The sequence below is a fragment of the Passer domesticus genome, chromosome 4 (genome assembly GCF_036417665.1).
Source record: "Passer domesticus isolate bPasDom1 chromosome 4, bPasDom1.hap1, whole genome shotgun sequence".
Classification (NCBI taxonomy): domain Eukaryota; kingdom Metazoa; phylum Chordata; class Aves; order Passeriformes; family Passeridae; genus Passer; species Passer domesticus.
In genome coordinates this window covers 37,672,254-37,685,403 of record NC_087477.1, presented here as the reverse complement: position 1 = coordinate 37,685,403, position 13,150 = coordinate 37,672,254, and the positions used below count along the sequence as shown (strand labels likewise).

Below are 13,150 nucleotides of genomic sequence, written 5' to 3'. Positions count from 1 at the left end.
GAAGGAAGACTTACAGTTTTCAGGAGATTTCACAGGTTGTGGAATCTGTCTTAGGTTTCAAAGGGCTTCTTGTTGCTGCTCTTGACGCCACTGAGAGCTGCTGCAGAAGTGCATGAGTCTGGAGACCTGAATTAGCATCCCTGCTGCCACTCTGCAGGTTATGACAGCAACCCATTGGGATTAAATCCAGGAAGAGAGGTGATATTAAGCTGGGTATATCATCATGAAATTCTTTCCATGGATTTGCTAGGAACATGGAAAACCAGTGCAGAATATGCGTGCACTAAATGCTGAGCAACCTGATTACCTATTTTAATGACCTCAGAGAATTTTTGGTACAAGTGGGCTAAAAGAAATAAAAGGAGAGACAAAGGGCAGTTTTGAAATTATGCCAAAGCCCAGCTTGAATTTAGTGTCTTTTCCAGTCGTCAGTGTTGAGGAGGAATAAAATAACACATCATCACCTTCTAGCTCTGTAGATTAAGTAGTACGAGAGAGAACTACAGAGCACATACCATAAAATATTAAAAGTCCAAGTATCCCTTCTCAGTACTGTTTGTTTTATGGGGATTTATTATTTTTCCCCCATAGTGTCTTGAAGTGTATCATAGACCCTAGGAATAAGAATCTGGAGGCAGGCACACTGCCATATGGCACAGGCAGATCTGCACTTTGGGTGCCCTGTCTTTCAAATCAAAATAATTCCCATTCCTAAAGCCCTGTCTAGATGCGCTGTCAGCGTTCACTGTTGCATAGCTATTTTTGTAAGTGCTTGCCAACAAGGGTCAGCCTGACTTCTGGTATTTTTGTGGGAGTTCTTTGCTCTGCATGATTTAATACCATTGTTTTTTATCTGTAGATGATAGGACCACCTGGACCACCAGGGCCACATGGTCCTCCAGGCCCCATGGTAAGCTTGGGAGGAACAGAGGGGCTAGAAATGGTCTATGTCCTCTTACCACTTTATTGCCTGCTTACTAAAAGTGCTATCAGGATATGTGGCCATTGAAGAGGGGACTTAATTTGGAAATCTTTTTTGCATGTCTTAAAATCCTTAGGAGGTGGAGAAATAAATTGCACATTCTTACTATTGCTAATATGCTAATGGTCTGGTTCCTCCTCAGAATCAGGTGTTTACTGTTGCTTTATTGACAGCTGCATTTCTTTTGAGGGTAATTTGTATCCCTACAAAGCAAAAACTCAAAAAAACTGTGATGTATTTTCATAATGAAAAATGTTACTTTTATTTTCAGGGACCTCATGGACTGCCTGGCCCAAAGGTAAGTTAATATCTGTCTTGAATAGACGAGCTCTTTATGCCTGTAATGTGTCATGCTTTGCTCTTGAATGCATGGAACTGTGTTTTGTCATATCTCATTTAATAAATGTTTCTGATATTCTTAAACCTTAAAGCAAATTTTAATATTAGCAGCTTAAAAGCTTTTTTAATTTTCTGCAATTTTTTCTGAGTAGTATTTCTCCTCAGCATCAGCTGAGTCCATTTTTTGTATGAATATTAGGAATGTGGCACTAAATTATTTGGCTTCCTGTTTATGGGCAAGCTACCATTGCATTTGGAATTACTTTGGAATACAGAAGCATGTTACAGGCTCAAGAAATCAAGTCAAATAAACTTGGCTTCATTTATGCTCTCTTGTATCTCCTGTTTCTTCCAGTCTCCATGGCTTTTGTTAGGTGCCAGATATTTTGCTGACCAGTTCCTTCACATGTTATGCTGGTTCACCATCATGAACTGATGTGTGCATTTTCATGTTTTCCAAACTGGATTCATGATTAGACAGGTCTGCAATACAATTTGAACATTTTCCACAGCATAGATATTCTTTAGGGACTCTCTTAGCCCATCAGAACAGCTCAGGGGAGTGGAAGTGAATTTTGGCAGAATTGGAATATTTTAATTTGTGCTTTAATTCAGTAGTCACAGGTAAGCTAAAATTCAGCATGACACTGTATTCATTAAGGCCAGTGGTCTTGTCAGGCATGACCATTTAAATCACTATGGCTCCCTAATCACACCTTTCTCAAAAAGTAAGGAAGAGGAGGAAAGGGTGTTTCTGTTTAGTTTTGGGGGTTTATTTTGGGATTTTAAAGCTGCAAGACAGAAAATCACAGGTTTGACCCCTTGTGAGACTGTGTTACCTTGGCTCAAGAAACCTAAGTCATAAATCATTTTTTGAAATCAAGTGTGTTCCATTTTAGCACCAGCCCTGCTTTACCTCAGGCTTTTGGCCTGAGACTCAGGCTTTTGTGGGATTTCTCAGGTCTGTTTCCAAAACTTCAGCGTTTCCAGTGCTACTGCTCTGAAAGTCACATCGAGTCAAATAGAATACGAATGAAGAAATGGCTACTTGGGGTGCAAAGCAGGCAGATGATGTCTGGAGTTACTTAAAGGAGCAGACTGGGTTCTACTGAGATTTTTTTTTTAAAATATGAATGTAATATAAGGTAACATAATACATCAAAGGGAAATCTAGCAATGAGGCCATGGGGAACAGCCTGGATGAAATACCCATGTATTTCTGTTCCCCAAAAGAGGCAGGTGTGGTCAGTACTCTCTTTGACTGAGCAGCCCTCATGCTGATGCAGTTTTTCATTATGAGAGAATGATTTATTGGCAGCTCTGAGCCCAGTATTGTCATCTTAGTGATGTTTAGTTTAATAGCCTGTGCATAATTTAATAATCACAATAAGTGCCATTTCTTACATTGTTAAAATTTCTCTATATGAACTCAGAAACTGAGGACCTCCCAAATAGCTTGGCATTGTGTAACCTATACTGTTTCTTTTAACTTGTTACTGTTTATTATGTATGCTTAAAGGTTTAAAATATCTTTATGTAAGATTTTGCTGCAAATTCCAGTTTACTGTAAGGAAAAGTATTGCTCCCTTCCAAATGTATTTTTCAGGAGATTCCACTCTAGAAACTTACAATTTTGAGGCTTACTTTTATGAACGTTTTCTTTCAGTTTGAATTATCTGCATAGGGTGGTTTATGGGATTTGAAGAATTTCCAAAACCCCCTGAAACTCATGCTTAATTCAAACCATCTATCTATAGTGATAATTATTAGGAAAATATTAAAAAAAAAATCTGTTACCCCTAAGTTTCATGTAGTTTTTTCTACACAAATTTTAAATCTTGAGCAGACACCTCCCAAGTACTTTTGCCAACTATTAAATCAGTATGTAAATTGCCAGTAAGCTGAGAAGGTTGAATTTGTTTCAAACTGGAATTTGCAGCTACTTCAGAGGCTGGCTTCTTCTATCCCAGCTTAAACACCCATTATAGCACCAAAAATTTGGCATTTATACTTTTACGTTTAGGGTGAACCAGGGTTAAATGGTCTTAAAGGATTGAAGGGTGAACCAGGTCAAAAGGGTGACAGAGGGCCCCTTGGTCTTCCAGTAAGTAAAAAAACCCAACTATTCAATTTCAGTGCAAATCACAAACATCTCTTTCTACTCCTCATGAACAACTCTGATTTACTCAATAGCATACACAGAATATACCATGTTGGAGCAGAGCATCAGTCTTGTTTTGTTTTGTCCCAAATCTGTGCTATCATCCCAAGTAATGTCCTTGTAAAACCCAGTGCTGTCAGGATTGGGTTTTTTTTGTTGTTGTTGTGTGTCAGTTGAGAGTGTTCAGTGTCACAAGGATGTCATCACCCCCATTGCATTAGTCCTGCTGTTATTCAAGTGTTGTATGGTGTTTCCATTAAAAAAAGGAGTCTTCCCTTTCCCCCATCTCCTCAGTTATTCTTCCTCTTATTGCACTTCTGCGGTTCAAATTGAGAGGTCTAATTGAGGAAAGCTAAAAATTTGTTTAAGGAATTTAGTTGCATTTTTGGGGTTTTTTTTCCCCCTGGATTTTTATTTTTGCCTTGTTCTTTAGAAAATTCCCATTCTAAACACTCCCATGAGTGTTTGGCATGAATTTTTTCTTACAAGTTAGGTTGATAAAACAGAAAATACTTTATGTGTTTGAAAGTATGCTGAAAAGGCAGCTTTATTTTTTTCTCAGAAAAAGAGTTTGTTTTTCCTCTTTGCTGTTGTTATTTTATGAGGACTGCTCCCAGTGACTACATTGTTAAAAGTAAAATGGAGAAAAAAGACTTAGCTGACCCAAAGGAGCACAAACCTCTCTGATTAATATTTTCAAGAATTATGTGCAGGGCCTGTAGACAAGGTCAGCATCACTGAGAATTTTAACTTATTTTGAGAAAAATAAAACTCATTTTCACATTGACAGAGTTACATCTCTGTAGAGGAGGCCTGATCAGATGCTACAAGGTAGAAGAGATTCCAGAACAAAATATGCTACTAGGTTTTCCAAATTTACACAGATCGTGTTTTGCTCCTGCTTGCTACTTCTAAATGTCATTTTCAGGAGCAAAGTCCAAGAGCTTGACGCTCCAAAAACCAGCTCGTTTTATTGAGTTGGCTGGATATGTTAGTTGGGTTTCTTTGGGGTTGGTTTGGTTAGCTTTTTTTAGGAGGGAGGTGTTCCCCAGGTTATTCCCGGTGTCCCGAGTGCTGGTGTCCCCCGCCGCCGCTCTGTGATTCGCACAGAATCCACGAGGGGTCCCCCCGGCCCCAAGGATGCTCAGGCTCACCGAACCGCAGCCCGTGCCTGGGAGTATAGCGGGAAAACAGGAAATGTGATTGTCTCCCGGGCTCTTGGAAATGAATGAGCCCATTGTGGTCAGGATCCAGATTTTGTTGGCTGCATAATGCAGTATTCTTGCACTTAAATATTTCCTATCGCAGTTAACACACATTTTTCTTCCTTTGTGTATACTATTCAGTATTGTCGCTATTTACAAATCAGAAACCATGCGAGTAAATGACAAAGTAAATATTTGTGTGTTCAGGCTCAAAAACACCCTAACATCTGGTGTTTGTAGCACTCCTATAGCCTGGCAATATTCTGCTCTAATATATTTGATGTGAGGGCAGGGGTGGGTCAGTGATGTTACACTGAAGCGAGAACAGAATCAGGCTCTTGGTGTTTCATGTGAATTTTTAACTAACATGCTGTAATAATGTGATACCCACTCCAGAACCCTGTCACAGCGTGTACTGTACGTTTGAATTGTGTTTATTCATCAGCACCACTTACTAATCTCACGTTCTTGTCATTCGTGTCGTGCCCATCATCCATGCTTCCACCTAACCACACAGGGAGCATCTGGCTTAGACGGAAAGCCAGGAGCCCGGGTGAGTCCCTTGTCTTTCTGTGTCCCCTTCGTGACCGAGTCCCTGTGCTTCCCAGGGCTCTGCCAGCCAGGCTCCTCACTGCACACAGGAAGGAAGGCCAAATGCTGCAGGCACTTTCCATGCGGCAGAGGAGGGGGCTCCAAGCAGGTTCTTAGGGCAGTATGTGTGGGAAAGAGAATGTAATTCTCTGTAGAAGGAGCTCTGAACCTTAAAAAGGCAGCCTAGTTTTGATTTTTGGTTGGACAACTGCCTTGGTTGGGTTGCGAGTTTTCCTGAGTAAGGTTGGGGATTTAGCTTACAGGAGAACATAGCTGTTCAGTGCTAATATGGAATCAGTGAAGGAGATGCAGATGTGCTGGGCTTCATTTACATGCGTTGCTATATTACACATCAGAGATGTTAAATCTTCTGCTTTCTTGAATGATAAAGAAATCTATGCAGTGGAAGAGTCGTATCTTGGAAGTAAGATTCTCATTGATCCCTGCAATAGCTAAGTCCATCTTACAGGTGGACATTTCAATTTAAAGAATAATCAATTTTAAAAATAAAACAATAATTTAAAATTTTTTTTGACCTTTCCATCTTCTTACAGTCAGTTGTAAGTCTGTAATCTTTGTAAGTCTGATTGCTTCCATGGATGTAGTAATGCCAGTAGAACGCTCTGCCTTGTAACACGGTAGGTTACAGGTGGAGTTTTGAAAGCCATATAGGTTGCAACAAAATTAAATCCGAATTTTCAAGAAGTGAAGACTGATTCCATGTTAGTTCTTGTGTACAAGACAGCTATTAAAGCTAAAGAGTTGTAAGAACTCACCCTCTCTCTTACCCTCTTTGTTCCTTTTTGTAGGGCATAGATGGCCCAGTTGGTCCCCATGGGCCTGCAGGTCCCAAAGGAGAGAGAGTAAGTATATGTTCCATGTGCTCCTCGCTGCAAAGTGACTGCCACAGTGGAAATGTGTCACATGGGGACTCATGCTGTGCCTGGATGTTACAGAACAGAGCAGCACCACACCTGTAGAGGAGCAGTCCAGAACTGTATATGCATTCCAGTCACACATTTATCTGTTTGAGGTTGACATTGTAACTCATTCACTTCAGGGGAGCTGGTATTTTGAAATGACTAATCAGTAAGAAATTGACTGGACTTTCTAGTTCACAGTGCCACAAACAGAACATGAGTTTCATTGGTTTCATTATGTTGTGCAAATTGAGAACAAGCTGGTACAAAAGAAGGTAGTGTGATCTGATTATATAAGAATGCAATGGCAAAAAGAAAGAGTGTTTCTCTCCTCTATTCCCTTAAATGTTTTTATCCAGGAAAAATATCTCCAGCCTCTGTAAAATTTAAAATTATTTTGTATGCTTAGAAGATAGGAGACCTGCTATTTAATTTTTAAATATTCACAGTAAATTTTCTCCATTGGAAATAGGATAGGAACTCTAATCTTTAACTAAAAGCCTGTCACCTTTAACAATTCAGCCATCAATTTACAACCACCCAGAAGACAATATCCTAAAACCTCAGAAGAGTTACCAGTCCAGAACTTTGTCTCTGACTTCCTCAAACAAAACAAACACCTTTAACGAAACAACTGTGCTGAAACAACTTCAGACTAGCTGTAAAAAGGACACAGGCACATGGCAGAGGTCCAGTTAGCTTCATCTGAGAAAGCTAAGATTCTTTTTTACAGAGCTGTGTATTGATAAATACAAGACATGCAGCACAGTGCAAATTAAACTGTAAGGTAGACTGCAGTTACCACTCAGGCTAGTTAAGTGCCTGAAGGACTTGAGTATTTTTTGTTTTTCTAGCGAATTACTGATTTCAATTCTTTTTTCTTCCTTCAGTTAGTACAAAATGTATCTTCTGTCAACTCTATGAAAAAATAGTTGGCCATCATCTAATCTTAAGTAAAAAATTTAGACGAGATACACGTGTAGAAGTATATAAAAATACAGTACATTTTATGCTTGCATTATAACCTTTTATATTGAAGGATATGCATGTGTACTACCAGTTGAAATTCCATTGTCTTTGACAATGGAATATAATATAAGCTATTCTTCTTATCTGTGGAAGACAGCTACTATTTTTTTTTTTCTTGTGAGGGTATTCAAGGCCATAAGAAGTCATACAGCTGGATCTGGAATAAGCCCTACTGTAGCTGTTGAAAAGCAGTAGCTACAAAGGGGAAAGAATTTCTGTGATGTATGTCAGTAATTGCATGAGCACAGAAGGAGAACTTCACAAAAATAGAGAGACCAAGGTGTGCAGAAAATTCCTACACACCCACCATTTTCTGTGGAGCTAAATGAATGGGAGGAAGTTCACAAGACAGATGGAAGGGTTTTTTTCCCAAGCAGGCAACCAGCAGGATTGTTGCTGCAATTGTTCATTTAATCATTCAATACCATTTGGGAGGAGAAGTTGTTTGTAGCACAGTTATGTAACAGGTGCAGTGTTGATATATGTCTCATTATTTAAATAACAAATCATGTATTTTTAATGCTGTTTTACAACTTGCATTCGCAACTGTTAAACTTGTGTAGGTGAAAGCAGGAGGGAAGCATTTTTGTCTGCAGATTTCAGGCTTTCCTTTTTAATTCAAACCAGTGCATAGGGCCAGTGTTCACTGTCACTGGATGGGGCCCCATTTTGTCTGTATTGATAAGAAAAACCTTGGGACAGTATAAATCCAGGAGGGCATTAGGGCTGTTTAACAGAATAATCATTAATTCATTGTTGCACAGGCTGCATTCAAGGTGATGCTCAGTTACTACTCTGAGGTAGAACAGACTGTTGTGCAAATTAGGGTGGGTTGTTGATGTTCAATTAACTATTAAAATAGAAAATGTCAGATCATCTTTATACAAAGTCTATTTAGACAGTGACAAGGCAGAATAAGAAAACATGACACTATAATTTGGTTTTATGTGATTCTTTGGTAGAAACCATAATTAATAATGTGAATTAATATAATTTATGAGGACAGTGTCTATTAGTTCTTACTAATTTTCAGCTATTGGAATTACATTTTGCCAGGTGCTTAAAGAGATTTTACTGAGACCATCTTTATTAAATGGAGGAGTAGGTCATAATAGGCCTCTGAATCTGTGTACCTATTATTTTCACTTACATACTGTCTTGAGTGAAAGTAGAGAACACTGGAAAACAGACATCTTTATCTACTACTGATGAAAGAGGACATGTATGCCTGAAGGGTGATGACAGGCATAATGTATATCCAGCTTCTTGACCGGCTAAAGGAATCTGAGAGCTGGAAATAAGCATTTTCCTTTTTTATTTTTTTTTTTTTCATTGATGACAAAGGCCTGGTTTTGAGCTTGATTTTAGCTTGCAGATGTGTAGCTTGTGCAGCACTGTCATCATTATACACAGTTAGTACCAGTAGCTAACTACTAGCATTCTGTTTAATTAGGGTTAAAATATTTCTCACCATAACAATGTTATGAAATCTCCCTATCTATCCTAATGGAGGCAAGGATGTTATGAAATCTCCCTATCCAATCCTAATGGATTATTCAGCTGTATTAATTCAAATTGTAACTCATGTTTGTCCATGATTCAGGAGACTAAAGTGAAATAGGGGGCAAAAACAAAAATTATGGTTTCTATTCTTTGGACACTGATGGTTTGTCTCGCAAAAAAAATGTAAAACAAAATCTTGAGGTTTTCCAATATCTGCTACCCTGAAGGAAATTGTGGTGGCTGAGGGCAGTAGCTCATGACAGGCCATAAATCTCACATAATCCATGAACATTCAGGACCTCATCTGATACTCCAGACATGTTTCAGCATGTGCTTTGTATTGGACACAAAAAATTCTGAGAGACAGTTCTCCAAATATATTCATACATAACAGACGTGATTGTTTCCTAGACTGATACATTCAGTATTTTTATGTCTGCCATATGTTTAGCAATGTTACAAGCCTATCTTGAGAGGACTTTATACAGTGATCTTGCTGTTGAAGATTAAAGAAAAAAATACTATTAACTAGTCTTCACATATTTCAAGTACTGATCAAAGAGTTTTGTAGCTCTTACCTACATAGGTCAGCACTTTAGTTTCTTCTTAGCAGAAAGATTTAGAGCTGCAAGGGACTTAGTGTTTTGAAAATCAGCTGAACCTCCTATTGTCCTGCCAGGGCATCCAGCCTGAATGCTGCTCAGAAATTAGTAATAGAATCCAGAAAGACCTGACATTGCACATCTCATTACCTCTAGACTAAAACAAGTGCCCATCTAACTAAAATATAAAGTGTTTAAAACATATCAGATGTTACTTACTCCAAAAAACTCCTTATTGCTGGGATTATTCAACCACAGGTTAAGGTCCTGTTGATTCTGGTGCCTGTCTTTTTGTATAATTCATTCAATGAAATTTAGACATAGCAGTCCATTTTCAGAGCTGTGCCAAGTACCTGGCTGTGCCAGTGATCACCGCTATTAGTTAGGTACACATCTACATCTCTGTCTTGTGCTTTTAATGATAGAGTCATTAATGAATTAATAGTAAGTAGTAAATAACCCAGAGCGTGCTGTACAGAGAATTCTCTCACGAGCGTAAGTGCAGCAAATGCTGGGATGAAACACAGCACCTGTGCCCTGCAGGAAGCCCTGTGTTAGGGTGTGCTCAGCAAAGGGGGTGATGAAGGGATCCAAATCATCCTGTATGACAAATCCAGAGTAGGACATTTGAAAACTAGAGGTGGTCAGGATTTTTTTCTTTCATTTCACCAACACTTCCAGCCATTTAGTTCTCACCAGAGAAAAAATGTTTTTCTGATGGATTTCATTCAGAAGAAAGAACAGTCTGAAACAAGACTGCTTTCCACATCTTCTTTGCAGCCCTGACTCCCTACCAAGCTCACAGGGACCTGTGCTTGCAGTTACATGGGCTAGTCCTGGCTGGCTTGGGAAGCTTAACTTCATATCAATCTTGATAAAGAAAAATTAGAGAGCAAAGATAATTATTACTGTCAGCCTGAAATTCGTTGCCTTGAAATTCCATTCCATTTGGAAAAGTTTACCCTGTATTAAGCTTGCAAAATGACTTTGGCAGCACTCCTCTGGAAACTGGTAATTTTTCCATGGATTTTAGTGCAGAATGAGATCAGACTTCTGGAGTAATCTCTGTACTTGTTTGTCTTGCATATTATTAAGTTGTTTTGATTTTAATAAACCAGAGTATTTTTATCACTTATCTGGAATCCGGTATAGGATTTAGCAACACAGTACAGTGCATAGGATAATCTTCACAATGACACTGTTAATAGCATTGCTTACTTAAATCAAGCTTTGACTGACACATTATTTTTGCCTGTCACTGTGTTGCATCTCAGCTGCTGTGTGTGTATACAGCTTGATGCTATATATCCTCAGTTTTCATTACAACTTTGTATTTTTACTGAGAGCAACATTAAGCTGTCATAAGCTTAAACTTGACACTAGTGCGTGTTCAGTTGAAACATATTTTCAGTTACTAACGTATTTAGAAATGAATGTGATATCATATGCCTAAAAAGTCATTCTTCCTAGAAAGAATGGTAATACACACCTTCTCTTTCTCCTTCAAACATTTAATAAAAACAAATTAGCTTGGATATTTTTCACTCAAAATACTTAGGAATGCATAAACTTTAACCTAAAGCACTTGGTAGAGATAATTTCTAAGATAGTCAATGTTTTTGTTTGCTTGTTCTGTAATCTTTTCTTAGGGTGAGAAGGGAACTGTAGGTGACCCTGGACCCAGAGGACCATACGGCTTGCCTGTAAGTTGCACGGAGATTGTACACACTGCACTTTTCATTCCCTCCCTGATTAAACTTTGTGTGCTTTATGGCTGATTTTCACCTAGCAGTAGAACTAGTTGGAAAATGCAGAGATTGATAATAAGGCCTGACTGTGCAAGGTCAGTGTTCTCTATCACACTCTTGGGTTTCTACCCATGCACATAAAAAACCAGACCTGACATGAACCAGCAAGAGAGAGGAGATGCAGAATTCAGGTGCTCTTAGGTCAGCAGCCTTTGGCCATCAGCTGCCTAGGGACAATGTGAGAGTGCCAGGAGTTCAGGAGGAGCTGTGAAAAGCTGTGAATTTCATAATGTCAGTGTGCTGCTTGGATTTCCATACTGAAAGGTTTCTTTGCCATTATGTTTTTGTTTTGTTTGTTGCTTTAGATACCCATTTTGTTTTCACTTCTGTGCCATCTACTCAGAAGTTATGGGAGAATTTCATTGTTTTTCACTCATAGGTGAAATTATTTGTTTTAAATCAATAATTGTAATTATGTTATCCATTTCTAAAATATGAGGGAGACCTTCCTTTGGCCTGACAACGATATCCTCAAGAAAATCAGTTGACTTTCCCTGTTTACACTGCTAATGACTGGGTCAGGTGTGTACATATACACAAGTCTGTTCTGTACTTTGACGCAAGGAAAGTCATGTAAATGTGCTTGGCCAGGCACAACCAGCCTTTCCAGGAGACTTTTAGTACCCTCTCCAGTCTAATCCATTTGATTAATTAATTTAAGCTGGAATACAGACCTGTGGTTTAATTTGATCCATTTAATTGGATCAGGAGTCAGTGGCTGGAGACAGTTTTCAGGCTCCATGGAGTGTTAAATTAGCTTGTCATGCATTTTTATATGAGGGTCACCTTTGTGAGTTAATTTTTTTAAACAATCCTATTTCTGTTTCCCATTCCTGCAAACTAAAAATAAAATTTTATAGGTTTTTAGCTGGTTTTGTATTTTTCGCTTGCTCCTGGAGTCTGCCTGCAAACAAAATTTTACAGTCAAGCAAAATTTTGCAGCCAGGTTATCAGTTCCTGGAAATGTTAAGCATGGGCAGCAGTGTCCTTGTGTGAGGGAAGCTAATGCAGTTCCTGTGGTTCTTTGGCAGGGCAAAGACGGCGAGCCTGGCCTCGATGTAAGTAATGTGTGTGACCAGGGCACCCTCAGGGGTCGGTAAGAGTCTGCCAAGAGTCCCTTGTGGAGCAAAGCACCTTTGCTGCCCTTTAGCATGCATGCAAACCTGCAGAGATTGCACCGGGTGCTGTGTTTGCTCTTTCTCTGTGGTAGGGAGGACAAAGATTGTGCAATGTACAGCCCTTATCGACAGACACCAGCAGATAGTAGTGCTGAGCCATACAAGTTCTTGGTCCTTTCGATGTCAGTAGGCTGAAAAAATGCTTGCTAAGAAAATATTCAGATGACTCATTTGTAGAAGAACAAGGGGTCACTTGCACTTAGTTAACTAAATTTATTTTAATTAAAGAGCATAATTTCATCGCCTGTAACGGATATGTTTCAAAACATCGGTTCTTTCCTTGGCATGCTAAAAAGACTTACTGAAAGTCCTTTTCTGTAGTCCTACACTGAAATCCCTAACTTGGAGGAGTCTTTTTAAGAATGCACATATGCTATGTAGCATGGATGATGGCTTGTTTGAGTGGTATGATTTCTTTCTGTAGCTGCCAAAATGTCTCTACCAAACTCTGTGGTTTACTCATCTCACATGCTCCTGCATCCGTGCATGTGTCCAGACATAATATGTGTACAGAGCATGTAGTGAAATAATCTTTTTAGGTTTTCCAGGAGTATTTGAGAACTTAATCTGTGTGTTAATAAAAGTCAACCTATCTTTGTCCGCTTTGTTTTTATAGGGTTTCCCTGGTCCTCGAGGAGAAAAGGGTGATATAGGAGAAAAGGGAGAAAAGGTGACCAGTGTTCATAAGTGTTGCTTGATTCCTCAGCTAATCACTTCTGCTGTCTTTACACTGTAAATGGTCCCATTAAAACTTACCTTTGTTTTTACTGTGTGCCAAAAGGCAAGTCACAGATACAAGCTAGAGCAAAATCATGAAAAACCACAAAAATGT

At 38.9% G+C, this 13,150-nt stretch overlaps 1 protein-coding gene across 1 annotated transcript in view; it reads left to right on the top strand.

Annotated features, from left to right (window-relative positions):
• The window catches only part of COL25A1 (collagen type XXV alpha 1 chain), a 297,126-nt gene that overhangs the window by 268,240 nt on the left and 15,736 nt on the right, over positions 1 to 13,150 (top strand). The window contains exons 27-33 of the mRNA XM_064417188.1: positions 860 to 910; positions 1,254 to 1,280; positions 3,345 to 3,425; positions 5,205 to 5,240; positions 6,088 to 6,141; positions 10,982 to 11,035; positions 12,935 to 12,988. Of these exons, the coding sequence (XP_064273258.1) occupies positions 860 to 910; positions 1,254 to 1,280; positions 3,345 to 3,425; positions 5,205 to 5,240; positions 6,088 to 6,141; positions 10,982 to 11,035; positions 12,935 to 12,988 (357 nt within the window). The remainder of the gene's footprint in view (positions 1 to 859; positions 911 to 1,253; positions 1,281 to 3,344; positions 3,426 to 5,204; positions 5,241 to 6,087; positions 6,142 to 10,981; positions 11,036 to 12,934; positions 12,989 to 13,150) is intronic.